A 22,108-nucleotide genomic window follows, 5' to 3' on the forward strand; every position below is an offset into this window, starting at 1 on the left:
GTTGTCATCCTTGTTTTCATAGTAAATAAATAATTAGATACTCCTCTTTATTTTAGAAACTTTCAGGAATGAAGGAATATTTCATACATAAATACTGTTTTAGTTCCAAAATTTCATTTAGAAGTTTCATTTTTAGAGACTTACAGTGGTCTACGGAGCAGACTCTAGAAAAAAATTTAAATAAAAATTTTCTTGAGATAAAGCATCACTAACTTTTAATGATTACATAACATTACTGATTTTTAACAACATAAACCATAGTTATGCGTTTGACATGCTAACACATAGTACAGAATATGAATGTTTTTTCTTAATGGGTCTAGGTTTTTTTGTCATTATTATATTAACTTTATAATTAATTAGAAGGCACATAATTAATCATATTAATTACTACAAATAAGAAAATAATTATGTCACTATAATATAGAATGTTTAATGTTTATGCACAAAATCTTATTTCCTACCTAAATTTTTTGTGGAGCAGAGCTGGATCTTTAAATCATTTTAGTGGTGAGCCAGATCGGGGTGAGCCAACTTTCCACCAATGAGAGCACAGCAATTTATCAAATGCCGCGCTGTGATTGGCTGAAATTCGGCGCACCCCGATCTGGCTCACCACTAAAATGATTTGAATATCCAGCTCAGATTTTCTATATTCAGAGTGTGTAAGTTGACAGTCTGTGCTTTGCATCGATCAGCAACGAATTGACAAATATTGAAAATTCGGATAGGATGGATCCGTTCCATAAATATCAAATGTATTATTCTCAAGATTCTCGAGATACAATTTTAGAAAAGTATAAACTATAGTATCAGACATTTTTGGAGAATTTCTGTTCTTTTATTTTTAGGGTGATTTATTTGACTTTTATAATTCCTATATAGTTCGACAAAGAATAAACAACTTTCTTTTCGCCTCTCTCCAGTAGTTGGTAATGCAAATGAAAATAATTACTAAGGTTGAATGAAAATAGGTTGCCTAAAACTACTGAAATTGAATTCTATGTTGTTCCTGTTTTCTTGTCGACTTCTTTCTGCCACCAATAGTTGTGATTGTGTTAGGAAATAGGGCACTAGCACCCACTACACCAACAAAGATGACCGCTAGCAAAGGAATCCAGTCTGCTAGTTCAAGCTGACCGTTCCCATAATGCTTTGTCATCTGATACAACATTTCCTAAAATTTAAAAGTGAATTTTGGCGATTTAAAGAATCATCCAATCTTCAAATAAGTTGTGCTTTTTAGAGAATTTTTTTTATATGTCTGTGTTGGTTATATTTTCTAATGTAAAGGAAGGCCCAACTTCTAGCAGTCCCAAAAAAACTAGTCGTAAAATTGTTATTTAAAAGTTTTTACATCTTTTGAGTAAGGTTACTTTATTATCCTTACAGTAAGACGTACAGGCATTCCCACGGTTATAAAGTAACTAAGCTAATAAATCTGACCTCTGCCGTGTAACCAACTTGGTTAATCATGTGCATCCCACTCTCCTTCATATTCATCCTCTTAAACATGTTGACGGTGTTCCTCATTGCCCTGTGCATCATTCTCTGCACAAAGTCCATCATCTCTCCAGGAGTTTCTGGCATGCCATCATCCAGCTCAGGAGCAGAAAACAGGAAGTCGTCAGGTACACTTCCAGTATTAGATACAAATTGGCTATTGGATGATTCTGAAAAAAGAGTATTATTACTATACTACAAGCGATCCGTTTTGGTTTATCATAAACCTTCTTAGGACCTATGAGAAGCTTCATTGTAAAGGAGAACTATATAGGTTCAGCGGTTAGCAAGATTCTGCGGTACAGACAGATACACATCTTGTTACTTTTATATAAATTTTAATGCTCAGGTTGATTATCCGTGTTGCACTTTTGGTCAATCAATAACATTAAGTATTGATACATGCGTCTGTACTCACGGTTAGACCCTCAGATGTCAAAACTTTATTTTAGTGTTTGGCCAAAATGACTTAGCAATTGTATCTGAAAGTACGTCTAATAACACCCTTTGCTATTTTTAAAATCCTAGAAAATTTTTTTTGCAAGAAAATTGCATAAATTCGCAACCTTTTTTAGAACCACTACATAACTCGAGTTTTAAAACTTTTTATATAAAATCCATTTTACAAAAAATATCAATAATTACTTAAAATTAAACCTGAAAGAAAAAAAATCCCATTACACATGTTAATTTGCATGTTTTAGGTCTTTTTTTGAGGAAAGTATAACTTCCACATTTTTGACAATAATATATTTTTTTAACATTTCAAAGTAAAATATAATAAAACTTAAACGATTTTTCTTGAATTATCAGTTGAAAATTTCATCAAACATGCAATTTAAGTGATGAAAATTTAATAAAATCATTTTTTGAATGTTTAGAATTACCAATTTTCTACATTTAAAACAAAATGTTAACAAAATTTAAAAACATTCTAATATATAACTTTAAAAATCAATAACATTTTATAAAATGATGTTTTAAAAAATAAATCATTAAAAGGTATTAAAATGCATTTTAAGTTGCTTAAAATTAAAACGAGAATATCTTTTTATACTTTATTCTTTGTAATAGAGATTAATCGTCATTTGCTGAAAATGAAACATTTAATAAACTAATTGAATCTTTTTGTGACCATGTTTAAACTTTTTAATTTTTACACTAAGGTGTTTTTTAATGAAAATCTTTGTTGAAATCTCTTTTGCGACAAAAAAAGAAAGGGAATTTTTTACTATTTCTAGGTTATCTTATGTAATTTAAACTATATAATATGAAATAATTTTTAATTGTCTTTCTTTTGAGCCACAAAACACTGTAAAATGTAACATATATGCAAAAATAACAATTTTTTTAATGAATATTATAATATCCTTATATGACATTGCGTCAGAGCTTATTCTTTAGATCATATGTTCATGAAAAGTAGTCATAAACTTGGAGGGTTGCGCTATTTATTAGAATATTAAATAAACTTGAATGGTAAAAATATTAGCATAGCCTTTGTCAATTCAAATGCTTTAGGTATATTATTCGGAAAGTTAGTTAAAAAAGAGAGAATTTGCTGTGTATACTGTTGAAAGACTTTCAAAAATGTAAATTACAAAGCAATCCTAAAAGATCGGGTCGTAGGCGAGTCTTAGTCGGGGGTTTTCTGATAGCAAATATTGCGTTATTGGTATACAATGTAAAAAAAAAAACATTTTAAAGAAATTCTTTAAATAAAACCCAACGTGTATTGACAGTACAAACATCTTAATGCTAGCAGACATATGTTTATCAACATTTGCAGAAAACTATTTCCACAAGAAAAATTATTCAGGTTTCTACTTCACAATTTTAAATATTTCTTTCTGATAAAATGTTTGACATATATCGTATAATCATTTACCAAAAAAAATATTTTGATAATTTAGATTTCAGAGAAGATTAATCCTTTCAAAAAACTAAGACGACATTTTGCATCTTCTGTCATGACATTTTAGAAAAAATATAAAAAACTAAAATTTAGTATGAAAACTATTTTCATCGATTTTTCTGAAGGTATTATCGTATTCTGTGGCTTTGTTATTATCATTTACTTATATCGAAAGTGCCAAACATTGTACCCTAACTTATTCATTTAATAAAAAACTAACCGTGTACTGTCTACTTATGTTATTTCTCATAAATATAACTTCTTACTTAATCTAATTATAAACTCAATTTTTTTGCAAGGTCGATGCTGATTAGACGGAGAAAAGTTTAATTAAAGAATTTCATCTCATGTAACCTTCTTTTCTTTTAAGCACAGCAAATATGTAATTAGTTAGTTTGTCTTACAAATGCAATATTACAGGTTGGGTGCTTTCGCACAAAGTACCGTAAAGAGCAATGGGACTCTCCCCTCCCCCCATATTTAAAAATAATTTTCATCTATATAGAAATGTATAAAAATATTTAGCTCATGAAAACTTATGAATATGATTATGCATGTCCTTGTAATATTCGTATAAAACTTTTTTTGGCCATCAAAACTTATGAATATGCATGACCTTATAATATTCGTAAAAAAACTTTTTTGACCATTAAAACTTATGAATATGCATGACCTTGTAAGCTGTATTAGAGGTCATAGAATGTTAAATATATCAGACCATTCTATTTGACCTAAATAAGAGCCAGAAACTTACTGCTTGGCAGATTTTGTCCATAGATACTTGATGTTGATTTACTTCTTGGTCTTCCATATTCATCTGTATCAAAATCTGGACTCTTGAGATCCAGGTTGGGGTGGGTGTTGTGGTAGTTACGCAATCTTGAATAGTAATCCTTAACAAACAAACCGATAACTTAAACATTGTTACTTTTGGTCAAAATTAGTGACAGCCTATTAAAAATGTTTCTCGGCTATATTTCGTTAAAAAACGAGTATTGTTGACCTATCAGCGACTGCATGTGTTAGAAAATGGCTGTAAATTTGTCATCCGGCGCTTAAAGCATCTGTTTGAGCAATGAAAACCCCACCCCTTTATTTTTAAATAAACTTCAGGAGGGTTTAGTCTATTACTTTTGTAAGGTTAGGTTATATTGGGCAAGGGCGGCCCCGCCGGATAGGGGCATTGCAGTTACAGGATCCGCAGGGTTAGGGCCCCTGCAAAGGTTGTGTATATGAAAAAATCTAATCTTTTAAAATTATATTAACAATAAGGTGGGGGGTTATCAGTGCTCAACCGGTACATATTGTGAGAAAGCACTTTTCATGCAAACGCCATGAGCCGTGAGGTTGAGAATAAAAGTAGTAAAATGGACCTGTAAAGCTTTGCTGGCGTCCTTAACCATTTTCTTTTTATCTGTTGCGGTCCATTGTTGTTTGTATGTATGGTAAGCATTTACCATGTCAGATATTCCCAACTCTTCATTCTAAACAATTTTATATTACATCAGTTTAAAAATCATTGTTTTGATATGCTATGAAATTATTTAGATTAGCATATTTTTAAAATCAAAGCTTTTCTATAATTAGGGTCTGTCCGTAGTTAGGGAACTGTTGGATATTATTATTAATTCAATTATGGTTGAATTGTCAAATCGACTTCAAACTTTGCATGATGTACGGTTTGTAAATCATAGCTACTCTAAAATCGTCTATTCAAAACATGCTGATTTTTGAAACTTTTTTGAGAACATTTTTTGTATGATATCCTAGCCATCTGATTTTTGGAACATTGATTCATATAATATCAAGGTACAATATCATAGGCTAAGCATCTCCATAATCAAATTCGAAAAATATAAGTACATATGCTCTTAAACAGTATTCTGTATTTAAGTAATTTTTCATCACATTCATATACAACTTTGTTTAGACTTGACGATTGATATTCTGCTCATTAAGTTCTTGAAATACCGTTTAATATAAGAGCTTCTCTTTTATGGATTTTGTCATCCTTGTTCTGATTCGAATTTGCTGGTGTAACAAAGAGTATCTAAGTGTTTTTGACTAACAAGTATAACCAGCAAGCAATTCAAATAAAAAATGTGGATTTTGTACTTCCAAACCAAATGATTGATAATAATTTTTGCTGCTTTATCGCATAATAATTGTGTCACTGTAAGTATTGACTCAAGTCCTTGGTTTAAATGATTTATAAAAAGATTATGAGCCTTAAATGTTTTCTGCTTTAGAAATTTGTTCATGCTCCGTAAGATATTGTTCAACGGAAAGGAACACTTGTGAGTGTTGTCTTATTATATACAACAACTAGCGGCTTCGCCCCTAGCCTCTAGGGGCTTTGCCCCAAGAGGTTTGATCAACCTATTTTTTCGTATTTTAGATTTAAAATTTTTTTTTGGTGGGGGGGTATTTTTCATTTTTTGGGGGGGTTGGGGATGTCCCACCCCCCAAGAAAATAGCTTAAAACCATCACATGACCAGTAGGTATATTCCCTGAAGAGTAGAGCCCAATCGGTTCAGTGGTTACTGAGATCTTAAGCTTCAGACGGACAGACAGACGGACAGACGGACAGACGGACCGACAGACGGACAGACATCGTTCTACTTTGTATTATAGATAAGAGCCAGGGTTACAGTCATAGGACAATGAGGGAGAAAATAATATTCTCCCTAATTCCTCAGGGTGTAACTTTGCTTTAAGAATCTTAGAAAATTGTGGTTAAATGATTAGATGTATTTTTTATGATTTATCTCTCCCTCCCTGATGAAAAGTACAAATTATAAATGATAAAATCTCAACAATTAGGAAGATGCAAGGACAAAATGATAAAAACAAGGATAACAAAATTCATAAAATTGAAGGTCAGAAGCACAGTAGCTCAAGCGAACATGGACACATATATTGATTTTTAGCGTTTTAATATTAAAGAAACGGACTATTATTTAGAATTTATATTTTAATAAAAGATCTGTTTAAATCTGTTTGTCGATAATTTATTTTGCCAGGGGGTTAGATACACCCCTCTTCTGCACGACTCTGATGAGGACCATCAAGTGACAAGTGATACTATTTCCCCAACTGTAAGCTTTCAGTCCACTCTTGTTATGTTAGGAATTTTCTCATTTTCTTACATATATTTATTTGTTGAATGGTTGGTAATAAAATTGGGACACCCCAGCATTACAGACTAACAGAGCAGACACCAACATTTATAGAGTAGCTTAAAAGAGAAAGTGCCTAAAAAGTTGACCCTTACCCTGCAAACATGTTGAAAGGTTGCTAATAAAATCAGAACAACATAACATTATAGACAGACAAAAACACTTATAGAGTAGCTTTGGTCCTAAGAAGTGAAAGTATCCAAACACGTGAGCATTGCAGATTTACCAGAATATGTAAATGTTAAAATAATAGCTGTTACCTGAATTGAAATAATTGGTTTATGTTGCTGGGCCTCGTGTGATGGGTTGAAAAAAGATTTTAGAGTTCCTTCCCCTGTGACTTGAGCCCCCACCTCTCTGCCTCCTGTCTCTGCGGTTTCTCCAGCGGTTAGACCTACCACAGAGGTGGAGAAAGGATCCTAATTTTAGGAATTTTTTAGTAATTTTATTCACTCCGATGAATTTTTAAAAAAATAAAATAATTAAACATCAAAAAATGCTAAGCAAATGATAAAATGCAGAATAATTAATATTGATGTCCTTAATATTTAAAATACTAGTGGCTGTGCCCCTAGCATTTCGGGTCTCTATATACTAAGGGATATGGAAGGGCAGAAAAATAGCCTAAATCCATACTTTTTATTAAAATGAAATAACCCCAAACCATCCATATAAAATTTAACATGTTATAATTTGATTAAGCTATTAAAACATAAAACAAGAACGATAAGTCTAATAGCAGCGAAGATTTTTAAGTCATAAGCAAAAATAAACGGCCAATCATTAAGAGTATTAAAGAAAGATAAAAGAGAAACAAAAAAGTATAAGAGAAAATGAGAAACAACGCAAGGATAGACAATAACTCTTAAGGAGTAGCTTCGCAATAAAAATAATTCTTCATCCTTTAATAAAGTAACAGGATGTTTGTCTGTTTGTTTGTCTGTGTATCTGTGTGTATCGAAGGTTCTCGCTAACCGCTAAACCGATCGGGTTCTCCTTAACAGGGTAGCTTCTCATAAGTCCCGGAAAGGTTTATAACTATTTTCTTGGGGGTGGGACACCCCCAACCCCCCAAAAAATGAAAAATACCCCCCCCCCAAAAAAAAATAATTTTTATTTACATTTTTTAACTAAAATTAAAAATGATGGGGGGAATCCCCCCCCCCCAAAAAAAAAAAAAAATTTCCACCCCCCAAAATATTTTTTTTTACTTTTTCTTTAAAATCTAAAATAAGAAATTGAATTATTAAATTCGACTCTCTCCTCAAGTGCCCCTAGAGTCCTCTAGAGGCGTAACCGCTAGTAATAAATATAGTATGAAAAATAATACCATTTTTAATTTGTGATAACTAAAAGGCGGAATTTAATTACAAAAAAAGTAGATTTTCGGTTTAGCTTGTATGTGCAGTGCAATTCACAAATTACCTTAGACTATGAAGTTGTAGAGCTTTAAAGCTGTTTTTTGGCTATTGTTTAAACAAAGATTTACAACATATATAAAAACCAAGATGAACAACTTTATTATTTTGCTCAATGGAAAAATGAAACAAGAAAAAGAAAAAAATACTATTATAGAGAAGCAGTGTCAAACAATATGTTTAACATTGACGTACTGTATACAGACGGACGTATAAACGGACACACCAAGGATGTAGAAATGCTTCATTTTAAGAAGAAAACGAACCTCATAATAATTATTCTTGAAAGCATTGCTGTCAACTTGGGATTCGAACTCGAGATTAATTGTATGGCCACCATCATAAGTATCACCCCTTATGTCTCTAATCTTGTTGATGTCATCATCATTATTAATAGAATTATCTGAGTCAGCAGAAAAACCAGAAAGTAGATGCGGATGTCTGATCAGAAACAATAATAGCTTTTCATAATTTTTATTAGATTGGGGCTGGGGTGGCATATAAGTGCAAGTCTAAAACTGTTAAGGGTTTCGTCTAAAGCAAAAGAACATAGGAAAGGGAATATTGGCTGGGTTGTCCTTTTCTTTATATTTAGTTCTACATCCATTCCCATTCTTTATAAAGGGAAGAGTGGAACAGTACGAATTTAATGTTTAAAAAATATTTTTGTTTCCTGTAGTTTGAAAGGTATGATAATCCTGGATTATAGTCAAGATTCAGACTACTTGTGTCTTGTAGATGGAATAATTTGGTAATTTCATCACTTATCTAGAAAATAAAATCTGTAATAATATACTGTAAATTTTTTATAAGAAAAATTTGCATTGCATCTCTATACGTCATTATCTTCCTAATTACATCTGACATCAACTACCACTTTACTATTTTACCTGAACTGAAGTATTGATGGATTGTTGAGCGGGCAGATTAAATTTGATAGATGGAGTTGAATCAAACGTTATTCTTGGCTTTGCGGTTGATCTCATTGACCTTAAGAGCAGTACATAGAGGTTTAGAAAATGTATCGGCGTTATCCTCTTTGACAACGAACAACTATTTTAGGTTAGGTTGGGTTATAGGCTAGGGAGCCGAGCGCTGCGGCTAGGCAGGCAAGGGGGCCGAGCGCTGCAGCTAAGCAGGCAATGGGGCCGAGCGCAACGGCTAGGCAGACTAGGGAGCCGAGCGCTGCGGCCAGAGTTCATTGAGTTCTGTCATGGGGGGGAGGGGGGTGTACTCAAATTTTCAAATTTTCGTTGGTCTGTCAGTAAATTGGTAATGCCCTTAAAGGTTCATTTTATATTTTTGTATTCTCATGAACCTTATTGTGTATTGTATATTTCTCTTTATTATTAAGCTTTAAAAATACAGAGTTTCCTCCGTATCAACAGTTACCTGAGTGCAGTGACCAGAATTTCCTTAGTATCAACAGTTATCTGAGTGCAGTGGCAAGAGTTTCCTTAGTATCAACAGTTACCTGAGTACAGTGGCTAGAGTTTCCTTAGTATCTACAGTTACCTGAGTACAGTGGCTAGAGTTTCCTTAGTATCAACAGTTACCTGAGTACAGTGACTAGAGTTTCCTTAGTATCTACAGTTACCTGAGTACAGTGACCAGAGTTTCCTCAGTATCAACAGTTACCTGGGTGTAGTGACCAGAGTTTCCTTAGTATCAACAGTTACCTGAGTACAGTGGCTAGAGTTTCCTTAGTATCTACAGTTACCTGAGTACAGTGGCTAGAGTTTCCTTAGTATCAACAGTTACCTGAGTACAGTGACTAGAGTTTCCTTAGTATCTACAGTTACCTGAGTACAGTGACCAGAGTTTCCTCAGTATCAACAGTTACCTGGGTGTAGTGACCAGAGTTTCCTTAGTATCAACAGTTACCTGAGTACAGTGGCTAGAAATTCCTTAGTATCTACAGTTACCTAAGTACTGTGGCTAGAGTTTCCTTAGTATCAACAGTTACCTGAGTACAGTGACTAGAGTTTCCTTAGTATCTACAGTTACCTGAGTACAGTGACCAGAGTTTCCTCAGTATCAACAGTTACCTGGGTGTAGTGACCAGAGTTTCCTTAGTATCAACAGTTACCTGAGTACAGTGGCTAGAAATTCCTTAGTATCTACAGTTACCTAAGTACTGTGGCTAGAGTTTCCTTAGTATCAACAGTTACCTGAGTACAGTGACTAGAGTTTCCTTAGTATCTACAGTTACCTGAGTACAGTGACCAGAGTTTCCTCAGTATCAACAGTTACCTGGGTGTAGTGACCAGAGTTTCCTTAGTATCAACAGTTACCTGAGTACAGTGACAAGAGTTTCCTCAGTATCAACAGTTACCTGGGTGTAGTGACCAGAGTTTCCTTAGTATCAACAGTTACCTGAGTACAGTGGCTAGAGTTTCCTTAGTATCTAGAGTTACCTGAGTACAGTGACCAGAGTTTCCTCAGTATCAACAGTTACCTGGGTGTAGTGACCAGAGTTTCCTTAGTATCAACAGTTACCTGAGTACAGTGGCTAGAGTTTCCTTAGTATCTACAGTTACCTGAGTACTGTGGCTAGAGTTTCCTTAGTATCAACAGTTACCTGAGTACAGTGACTAGAGTTTCCTTAGCATCTACAGTTACCTGAGTACAGTGACCAGAGTTTCCTCAGTATCAACAGTTATCTGGGTGTAGTGACCAGAGTTTCCTTAGTATCAACAGTTACCTGGGTGCAGTGGCCAGAGTTTCCTTAGTATCAACATAGGTTACATTATCATCAGGTTCAGACCGACTTATCAGAATATCATTCCTGGATTTTAATTTTTAAATTTTCACACATAAATAATTTCTATCATTACCTTGTTTATATTGGAAGCTAAAATTAAATCCCAATAAAAATTAGCAATTACTTTTAAGTTCATTATAATAAATTACGGGAATATAAAAATCAAAATTTTGGTTTGGATTGTGTGTTCAATTGATAATATCAGAACGGCTTCCATCACCTTAACCCTTTAACTTATATTTTTATTTCTTAAATGAAGTTTGAAATAATTTTAAATTTTCCTTGTTAATGTGTAATAATTAGAGGGTTCAAAATCAGCCTCACTCTCGGCATGGGGCTCAAATGGATCATCATATTCATCATGATGTTCATAGTGATGATAATCTTCGGCCTCAGGATGGTGGTGCAGCTGCAGAGAGTTCTCGTCGGATGTCTCATGCTGGGAGAATAAATCTGTGTCCGTGCTGCCAACATAGTTAATAACAGATGGCAACACAAGTGTTTGAGCACCTGGCAGGGCAGATATTGGAACAGCTGGATGGGCAGATATAGGAACAGCAGGAAAAATTGCAGATGGAACAGCTGATACAGAAGTTGGAAGGGTGTGAATGTTGTGGGCATGAGATAGGTGGTGAGGTGGTAAAGTCACTGGAAAACAAAATTTATATATTATTATTATTGTTTTACAAAGAGACAGATAATTTGTTTTGTATATTTAAGTCACGAGTTTTTTGATGAATCTTTTAGTCACAATATTATGAGCACGGCTACATAGACGTCCAAGGGGGGGGGGGTAATGGGGCGATTCCCCCCTAAATTTTTTTTATTTTACCCCCCCCCCCCCCCAAATTACGAATTACCCCCCCCCCAAAAAAAAAAAAGCTTGGACGTCTATGCACGGCTACTTTAAAAGTTAATTCCTAATTAAATTTAGAATAGATTAAGGATTATCTTCGTTGTTATCAATTAAGACATCTTTGTTTTAGTTCCTATAAACTAAAATTTGACAAATAATGGTTTTCATAAAAATGATATTTAAATTTTTACCAACTAACCTTGTGGCAAATGAACAATTCCATGGCTATTTGGTTGTACTGGAGTTACTTGTTGGGTCAAACTGATGGGTTCTTCAAATATATCAACTTTGTATGGACCACTTGCGCTATCCTAAAAGTAAAACCTGTAACAAAATGCTTGTACTTATTTACTTTAATATCTCGGTGACGTTAGTTCAATGCAACAACCAAGATTAAATCAAAATCAATTTATATCAAACTTTGTTGGAAACACAAAAATTGAGAAAACAAAACATTGTCAGAACTCCATAAAATCAACATAAATTGAAATATTTAGCTTTATGGTTATGATTGCATTTTGATTTTTGAAGTGCCTGTTGGAAATATATTTTTTTTTAAATGAGGATGATATCATCCATAAGTGGCGAAGCATAGAAATATATGATCTAATAAAAATTTCAAGAAAAAGGGGGACATCTCTGAAGTAAAACGCTCTTAAAAATTTAAAAGTTTAAATGCATGGTCTAGGATATAAAATTGAAAAGAAGTTATGAATATCTTTATATTTTAACAAATTACAATTCATATTGACATAATTTAGTGCAAGGTTGATCGTATTTGAAACCAGTCTGTTTAGTAGAAAGAATAGACTTTGAAAACATGTCGGACGGATATGTAAAATTCAGCCTGTGGACTAAGTTATGCAAGAATGGGATTCGAAGTAGCATAGGAATAGGTTCATATATTGCACGAGCTCGAAGGCGACTCTATGGCGAAATATCTTGCTGGGTATAGGGTTTGTTGCGTACATTATTTAATCAACTACAACTTTGTTTGATACTATTTGAAAAATATTTTATTTGTAATATATTTCTACCTTAAGTTTAATTTTAGTTGTTGTTTTAGTGTCGCCATAAAAAATTGGATTTTCAGTGGATGGATGGTAAAGGTATTCAAACTCATCCTAGAAAAATGTATGGGCTCATTTTAAGATGTTTACATCAAAATAAAGTTTTTTTTTTATAGCATCTCTTTAATAGGTCACCCTCAATCTCCACCCCATGCTTTATAATTTAGTTTGTTGATAATTATAGTGCACATAAAAAAAGAAAAACAAATTGTTATTTATTTTAAAACAATTTTTGGGCCGGTGTAAAAATTGGGCATACTAGTTTTCCTACGAGTTATATTTCCAGTGCTAGAATGGCGATTACCTGGCTTAACTCCAGAGGTTTCTCAGACTTGTGATAAGGATCTATAAAGAAATGATGATGATATTGATCAGTATAATACTCTGGATATTCAGTATGGTGATGCGCATGAGTCTCTTTCTTGCCAAATAGTTTGGGTATGGGAATTGGGGTTCCTATGGCAATACCTAAAATATGAAGAAAATTATTGATTAGAATCTCTTGTTTTGTCAATGGACCATTAATTGACCCCTCTTCCAGATTAGGGTGGGGCTTTTCCAACCATTTTGCATTTTTAAAAGTTTTATTAACTGTTAGCATAGTCACCATCTCCCCAGGAAAATAATAAAGGTATAATGAGCAGGGCCGAATCACTGCCCCCCCCCCCCCTTCCAATCCCTTTTTTAATAAAGACCTGAGCTTTGGAAGGGAATTAATCCGGTCTACTGTCTATTACTGGGAATGATCGAATTTTATTAATTTTATCAAATTCTGCGCACTTTAATCCTATTGTGAAAGTTACAGAACCAATAAACTCAATTCATATTCCGATAAAAAAAAACACATTTTTATAAGAAATGTAAATGCAATTTTAGTTTTTGTGAGCTTTAAATTGAAAATATAAAATTTCTGTCACATTTCTGCAAAAAAATACGAACTTTGAATATTTAATTGAACTTTTCATAGATTGTACACTGGTACAGGTCTACAAGGTTTATAATTTTTATAAAATATACAATATATATTATATATAATGTATAATACCAGGGATGAATTTTCCAGTTTCCTTTTAAGTTTTTTTTAATGTAAAAATGCATTATTACAATATATTTACCAATTTAGTGATGTGATATAACACAAAGGTACAGGTAAGTCAAAAGTAACTCTTCACTTAAAACCTTGTCATAATAAAGAAACATTGATAAAGTGAGATTAACGTTGGGATCCCCAAAATTTGCAATTTTCATAAATTAAACTTTTTGTCATTATATTCAGAATATTTTCTCAATAACAAAGTATGTAGTTTACAAGAAGCTAACTTTATTGTGCTGCCATCCTTTTATTAAACTTAAAACTAACAAAACAACTCACATTTGAATTCTAAAACTTGAAATTTCATAAATTTAAATTTAAAAGTTTGCTGTTCTTTCCTAATTGTTGCTGCTTTACTTCTGGACATAAATTGTCTGGATTATTTTATATATGTATACCTGGATTTAATAAAGAATATGATGGAACCAAAGAAATTGAAAACATAAAAACATTTATTTCTCTTCTCATTTTTAACTGAAATATATTGTCTTTAATTATTGTACATTTTTAGGATACGATATTAAGACTTTAAAATCTTTCTGTACATATAATATATAATGTAATTCTTTTGGTCTAGGAATTATGAAATTAACAAGACCGAAAAGATGCAATGTGTAACGCAATACACAAAGACAAACAGAAGACAGTATGAAGATAACTATTCATAATAGAATGATTTTAGAAAGAATTGCCATGCCCAGTCATGCTCTACAAGATTGTATACCCCCTGGTCGGGATAGAAAATTTATAGAGATTATACGCATATAAATGAAAAAAACTATAAAGATTATCATTGATGTTAACACGGCAGTGTTGACTTGTTTCATTTTTCTATATCATGTCACGCCCTGGCGATTCTGTTTATTTAAGTCATTCTAGAGTTTCAATACTAATTTGTCGATTCGTCTTTATTTGTTACACTAAATGACATTGAAAGTTTAAAAAAACTGTTTTATAACATTAAGAAGGTTAACTTAGTTTATAAAACATTTTATATATTGTCTTATGTTTATTCTGAGACATATAAACACTACCAATTAGATCCAAATTAAAACGGATTAAGCTCATTAAATTATGATAAATTCACTGAGTGAAAAAGTCTTTTATACTTCCCAGCTATTTATTGAAATATATTTCGGTGGACATTGCACCCTCTTCAGTCTTGAGTTTAATCAACAAGATGAACAATAAAATTTGCAGGATTAAGTTTTGGGAGACTTTTTTTTGACTTGAAAATCGTATTCTTGTGATATATGAAATTTATAAAGATGGCTCATTTTCACAAAAACAGCATGACGACCAATTTAGTGATGTCTAATTGGACGAGGTATCACATAGCCCGGGCCTGAGAAACCCAGCAATAGGGTATTTTAATTTCCCGCCTAATTTTAAAGGTCTCAATGTTAATTATTGGGGTTGAACACCCTGAACAGCGCTAATAAGCATTATAGATAGAATTTTTAAACTGCTTTGTTATTTTGTGACAAAATATTCAAATAATTTTGAAAAAATATGTTGAGTTTTTAAAAAAACTGATTGAAATGCTCAAAAATGGTAATTTATAAAAAAAATTACTAAAATAGACATTTTATTATTGTAGGTATTACTGAAGCATAAGTGATAATGATATTTACCCACCCTCATTAAGAGAATTTATTATACATGCCATATAATTCCCTTTCCTAATGTATCCCCTCCCCTCTCCCCAAAATTCCAAATGTGTCACTTCTTCTTCGCCCCCCCCCCCCCTACTATTACTGAAGCATAAGTGATAATGATATTTACCCACCCTCATTAAGAGAATTTATTATACATGCCATATAATTCCCTTTCCTAATGTATCCCCTCCCCTCTCCCCAAAATTCCAAATGTGTCACTTCTTCTTCGCCCCCCCCCCCTTCATGGCAATAAATACATCATGCATGGTGTTCATACATTACTATTAAATAAAATAGGAAATGATCATAGATAGAGTTATTTGAAAAAGAGCCTTAACTATCTTAAAATATTCAATAATACTGTTATTCTTCTAATATTTGATTTAACAATATTGTAGGGTCCCCAATATAATTTAAAAACTTATCTTTGCTGAAATGAATTGACACTAATTATCAAGCATTAGTAGTATGATTAGGATTGCATACAGGTCAGCAAATTAAAATGCTAGCAAAAATTCATCTACCATTGTTAAACATAATCATGAAACTAAATTAATTTAAAGTAATTAAATTAATTCTTATTCTTCAATTAAAACATATAAATAATACATAACATATAAAACATAAACATGTAAAAGATTTTTAAAAGTTTTACAATTCCAAGTAAAGAGAGGGGCTACTCCATAATTTTCTTTGAATTACAAATTACCCTTCTGTAGATTACAATTAGTGGATGAAATGTATGAACACTCAACTTAACTAGTGTAATAAACAGATCAACCCATCCTCTCCCTGCATTATATAGCCTTTTACCTCTTTCCTCTACCCCCCCTCTCATGGCATATATATAACTAACAAACTAACAACCCCTGCACTCATTGTTTTGTTCTATAGAAACTCAACCCCCTCCACTTAACACTTAAGTCAGGGTTGTATATTCTGCACAAGAATAATTTTTTTTACCACTGCTGCAAAATGTTTTTTTTCTTCCCCCTACTAGTTTTTTACATCAAGAAAGGTGAAAAAATAGAAAAAAAACATTCAGAATTCTTAATTTTATTCATATTATTATATTATCCCACATATTCTTTTAGATTTTTTTTCAACAAGGAAGAGAAAAATGGAAAAAAATGTTTTCATTTCTCTTAATTTTTTTACATTTTTCTCCCAACTTTATATTTATAATTCTTCCCCCCACTTTAGCAGGGTCATCCATGCAAAATATATACCCCTGGTTTAAGTTTAAACCTGAATAATTTACCTTGAATTTGATGGGAAGTCCAAAATATTAACTTTAAATTCTATTACTGGCTTTTTGAGGCGGGGCATTTGAATGTTTACCCGTCTAATTGTTTGTTATTTATTGTAATACAAAATTATATATGTTTGATGGTATACTTTTGACTTATATCTGAAATAATTTTTTTCTGAAATGCACTTCATGCAACAATCCTTTTACCTATTTGGAATTTTGTTACCATATAGAGGAAATTTTTAGTTTTCATATGTTTTGTTTTAGTCAGGACATTATTTTTGGCAACATAAAGGTTTCCTGACTCCCTGTGCCCAGGTTCTACGAAATACCATAAAAAAAGAGTCGTTTTACCAGAAAAGTGGTAAAGCTGGTCAACCTGGTAAAATATACCAGTTTCGTGGTAAATTTTACCAGCAAAAATTTTAGCCAAAAAATTAGTCAAATTTTACCATTTTTTTTGTAAAATTTGACGAAACAAAAAAACCCGTTTTTTGTGTTTTAAATAAAAAACAGCTCTTCATAATCAGTTGTAGTACTTTAAAATAATGACTTCTATACAATGAAGCCTAAATTTAAATTTTTTTTTTTTTTTTTTAATTTTACCACTTTTGGAAGTTTTACCAAAAATGTGGTCAATTTTACAACTCTATTTTTCAGGTTAAGTCCGAATTTTCGGACTTAGACAAAAAAACGCAATTTGGTCAATTTTTACCAAAAAGTTGGTAAAATTTGACAAGGTATTTTTTTAGGCTAAGTCCAGATTTTTGGACTTTGCCAAAAAAAATGAACTTGGTAAAATTTGACCAACTTTTTGGTAAAAATTGACAAGGTAAATTTTTAGGCTAAGTCCAAATTTTTGGACTTTGCCAAAAAAAAAAACTTGGTAAAATTTGACCAACTTTTTGGTAAAAATTGACAAGGTAAATTTTTAGGCTAAGTCCAAATTTTTGGACTTTGCCAAAAAAAAAAACTTGGTAAAATTTGACCAACTTTTTGGTAAAAATTGACAAGGTAAATTTTTAGGCTAAGTCCAAATTTTTGGACTTTGCCAAAAAAAAAAACTTGGTAAAATTTGACCAACTTTTTGGTAAAAATTGACAAGGTAAATTTTTAGGCTAAGTCCAGATTTTTGGACTCTGCCAAAAAAAAAAACTTGGTAAAATTTGACCAACTTTTTGGTAAAAATTGACAAGGTAAATTTTTAGGCTAAGTCCAGATTTTTCCAAACAAACATCCTTCTACTTAATGATAAAAATCGCAAATAAAATATAATGAGGAAATATTCAGACCTAATACTTTCCAAACAAACATCCTTTTACTCAGCACTATTTGCTTTCGTTATATGGAATATGAAATTAATAAAATATGATGATAATGATTTTATTTAGAATTTATTTCATATTATAACATAACAGGTCATATAGATATTATCCAGGTCAATACTGAAACTACAAAAGATTGGCATCCAAGATAACAACAGTCTAGTACTGATGCCTAAATGTCGATTGATAACAGTGCCACCTGGAGAGGGAAATTGTAATGCTGCTTTTATGGAGATTAATGTACTGAAGAACAATCAGGCAAGTCTCCTACCTGGAGGTACTCTGACTATTTGGCTGGAAGTTATAAAACCTGGACCTGAAAGTGCAGTATCCTGTCTCTCTGGTGACCTGGAGAATTGTTTTGAGGATCCAGAGTTTACTGATTGTTTGATAGAAACTAGTACCTCCAAATTAAAAGTGCACAAGTTTATACTTGCCTCAAGATCTCCAGTATTTAAGGTAGGTTTTTCCATTCTTACTTGTTAATTAAATTCTTGTCAATATTTTTAGGTAAATTTTTAGGCTAAGTCCAGATTTTTCCAAACAAACATCCTTCTACTTAATGATAAAAATCGCAAATAAAATATAATGATGATAATGATTTTATTTAGAATTTATTTCATATTATAACATAACAGGTCATATAGATATTATCCAGGTCAATACTGAAACTACAAAACTTACTAGTATCGTTTCTGTAAATAACATACCATACACCTGTCAAATGTGTAATGAAGTCAATATTTTTTAGAATTTTAGCTTGTGGAATGTTTGGAGCTCTCGAGTAGAACTTAATTAACTGACACAAATTTTCTCGGTTCTACATTGTTGTCATAATAAACACCGATTGGGCGGATTGTATAATCAATACGCTTTATATGTTAAAGTCAATATTTTTTAGAATTTTAGCTTGTGGAATGTTAGGTGTCAACATTGTCGTCATAATAAACACTGATTGTAATCAATACGCTTTATTTAAGTTAATTTTAACTGACTAACAGAATATTCTCTGTTCAACATTGATCGTCATAATAAAACTTATTAGTATCGTTCTGTAAATTATTTGTTAATTTTAACTGACTAACATATTTTCTCGGTTCAACATTGTCGTCATAATAAATAATGAAATTTTTTGTATAATCTGTGACTGTTACATGTTGAGATGGAACTCTAGTTGTTCTCCATGGAACTGCAAAGCTCCACACTTCAAAACTGGTTCAACTCCAAAATCCTGAAAAAGAATATTCATTTTTAAATTAAGCAATTAAAGGATTAACAAATCAAAAAGGCCTTACAAAAAGGAAAGTTAACTGTTTTGGGAAAATTTCATGGAGAAAGTAGATACAGCTTGTGTACGTGCCTGCTTATTAGAGAAAGTTTAATTCAGTTATCAATACATAACCAGACTGAGAGAAACTAAGAATGTCTTATAACGGGAATTTGGAGTTATGGTATGAATTAAATAGTCGTATGTTAGTTTTAAGAGAGAGTCTAGAGATTAGAGCCAGAACTGACAATGTCGAGATCCAGAGGGAGGTTTGTAAGAGGTTATATCAGCATGGATGGATTACTACACATCTTAATCGCTGCCGTCCTTCCCCTCTGCTGCCCGCCGCTGCCCAGGCTGCCGAACTGGCAGCTGTTCTTCACGAAGTAAACATGCACGAGGATGAATGTAATGCTGTTTAGATTTTAATAATATCCTGAATGTACTGTTTCAATAATATAAAGTAGTAAAATCTAATTTTAAATAGCTACCTATCTAGTACATTATTTTTATGTATTAACTTTTGTCTAACCAGTTTAATATCTATCTAATAAATTTAATAATAGCTTAATTGTTAATATAATTTAGTATACAGTTTCATAAAGGTAGTTCGATGTGTGTCTGTGTATATTAACTTCATATTTGTTATGCTTGTATACATGGAAACTACCTTTTGGGGCCGAGGTGTTGCCGTAGTTGCGTGTAGGATTATTCCAACTATCTTTTATTACAAATAATTAAACACTTACTTTTAACGGCCATGAATTTCTGATGGCAACAGCTTCATGTTGGTGCAAGAAATGTTCCACGGTCGAATTGCGGTCAGCTTATAATCAGAGAATACACCCAGCTGTGTGCGAAGCTAAACCTGAAAAAGAATATTAATTGAAATATAATTTATATATATTTTTAATATTATTTTACATAAAACACATCTTATAATATCTTTCTATTAAGGGTATAAAAATTCGTTACGCTTAAAACAATCATAAACCTTAAAGGGCGAATATAGGTTGGATATAATATGAGCTTATTTCAAAGGTGCTATTATATAGATTATAATAAATAATTTAAAGATAATGACATATCTAATTGTATTAGTCTGTTTACAGCTTATAAAACCTGTCTAACTCAAGATAATATTATGTAATTAGTGTGGTTCCCTAAGAACTCAAACACTCTACCATCACACAAGGCTTCGTAGCAAGGTTGAATTAAAAAGGTTTCGTTAAAGGATAGTCTTAATAACATGGCCTAAAATATCCATGTTCTTATTAAAATTATTTTAACACTTACTTCTATGTAAACCATTCATTAATTGCAGCGCCCATATATTTTCTCACGAATCTGATTCCTGGTTAAGTCTGAAAAACAATATTAATTGAAATATAATTTGTTAATATTTCTATTATTATTTATATATATTAATAGTAGAATACTTTAAATATTAAGAATAGGATAAAAAGTCGTTCTTATATCATATATCAAAAAGGTTTAAAAAATTATAAAACAAATGCAGTTTATCGTAGCAGCTTAAAACCATGCGTAAGGTCCTAAATTATATTGATTTTTTTATTACATTATTTAAACACTTACTTCTATCTCGCCAATCTTTAATTGCAGCGCCCAAATAGTTATTTCTGATGAATCAGTGTTGCTGAACCTGAAAAACAATATTCAATTTAAATATAATTTATTAATATTTCTTTTACATTTATATATATTAAACCCGGATTATTTAATATTAAGAATAGGATAAAAAGTGTTTCTTAGATCAAATCAAAAAGGCTTAAAACAATTATCCTATTATATAAATATATTAATATTGTTCTCTTTTACAACGAAGCTTTTTATTTATTTTAATCTATAGCTGAAACTCAAATTAAAAATAGGATGAGGCCTCAACTTTTCTCTTCCTACTTTAAGTGCCCCTCGAGGCTTCTAAGGGGCATAGCTGCTAGTAAAACTTAAACCGTTAATCGAAGGCAGCCTAAAACCGTACGCTCAAGGTCCTACATTATTAATGTTTTTATATTAAAATTATTTAAACACTTACTTTTACGCAAACCACTCTTTGATTGCAGGGTCCATATACTAACAGCCAAGACTGAAGGTGGACACGTACTTTTTTAAACTTCTGAATATCAGCTCTCTAGGCGTTCTTAACTGACATTCATATAAATCTTGTGACATGGACCATCTCCTGTCAATCATACTTGGATATAACACGTATTTTCTCTAAGAGACTTGAAATATAACACTCATTGTTTACAATAGTTTTCAATCGGTATAGCGGCATTCATGCACATGCTCTGTACAGGTATACAACTTTATATTGAAAAATATTTCTTTTATATCCATTGCAATATATTTTTTTATATTTTATCGATGATATTTCATTTAAGTCATTGCAAAAATATATTACATTCACATTAAAAAAAATTTACATTAATTTAACTTTCGTAACCCTGTTTTCAGATGATCAAATCAGCGTGCTCGACAAAGTTGCCAAACTTTAAAAAACACCTTATGTATATAATATCATTTTAATATTTTACCGGTTAATTAATTAAAACTGCATAACTTATATAATTCATGAAATGTTATTATTCGTTGCAATTTTACGATTAAAAATATAACTGTCTTGCAAAGTGTTTTGCCACCTATTCAATCTGTATGTTGGCAACCGTAACTTTCCATCGGCGCAATATTCAACTGGACTATATGACTACGGTGCATTTTTGTATTTTAGTAATCATTTTTAGTTAAATTACAGTGAATTTTGAAGTTAATATGTAACATTCTGT

The 22,108-nt window shown here is 31.8% G+C and overlaps 2 protein-coding genes and 1 long non-coding RNA gene across 3 annotated transcripts; all 3 read right to left on the minus strand.

Annotated features, from left to right (window-relative positions):
- Positions 1 to 985: 985 nt before the first annotated feature.
- LOC145315417 (uncharacterized) lies at positions 986 to 10,806 on the minus strand. The gene is made up of 8 exons (XM_080155399.1): positions 10,721 to 10,806; positions 8,907 to 9,006; positions 8,283 to 8,784; positions 6,859 to 7,017; positions 4,792 to 4,902; positions 4,173 to 4,311; positions 1,447 to 1,673; positions 986 to 1,177 (listed from the first exon to the last, which is right to left on the minus strand). Exons 3-8 carry the CDS (start codon positions 8,514 to 8,516, stop codon positions 986 to 988), a joined length of 1,062 nt encoding a protein of 353 aa, XP_080011525.1. The 5' UTR covers positions 8,517 to 8,784; positions 8,907 to 9,006; positions 10,721 to 10,806.
- Positions 10,807 to 11,051: 245 nt separating this feature from the next.
- LOC145315418 (uncharacterized) lies at positions 11,052 to 14,269 on the minus strand. The gene is made up of 5 exons (XM_080155400.1): positions 14,198 to 14,269; positions 13,011 to 13,174; positions 12,674 to 12,760; positions 11,836 to 11,947; positions 11,052 to 11,428 (listed from the first exon to the last, which is right to left on the minus strand). Exons 1-5 carry the CDS (start codon positions 14,265 to 14,267, stop codon positions 11,052 to 11,054), a joined length of 810 nt encoding a protein of 269 aa, XP_080011526.1. The 5' UTR covers positions 14,268 to 14,269.
- A 3,558-nt stretch (positions 14,270 to 17,827) lies between these two features.
- LOC145316675 (uncharacterized) lies at positions 17,828 to 22,021 on the minus strand. The gene is made up of 5 exons (XR_013878646.1): positions 21,358 to 22,021; positions 20,898 to 20,964; positions 20,598 to 20,665; positions 20,051 to 20,169; positions 17,828 to 19,265 (listed from the first exon to the last, which is right to left on the minus strand). It is a non-coding gene; the product is annotated as an uncharacterized LOC145316675 (long non-coding RNA).
- Positions 22,022 to 22,108: the final 87 nt, after the last annotated feature.

The sequence above is a fragment of the Acartia tonsa genome, chromosome 4, assembly GCF_053477335.1.
Source record: "Acartia tonsa isolate MP-2025a chromosome 4, ASM5347733v1, whole genome shotgun sequence".
NCBI classification, from domain to species: Eukaryota; Metazoa; Arthropoda; class Copepoda; order Calanoida; family Acartiidae; genus Acartia; species Acartia tonsa.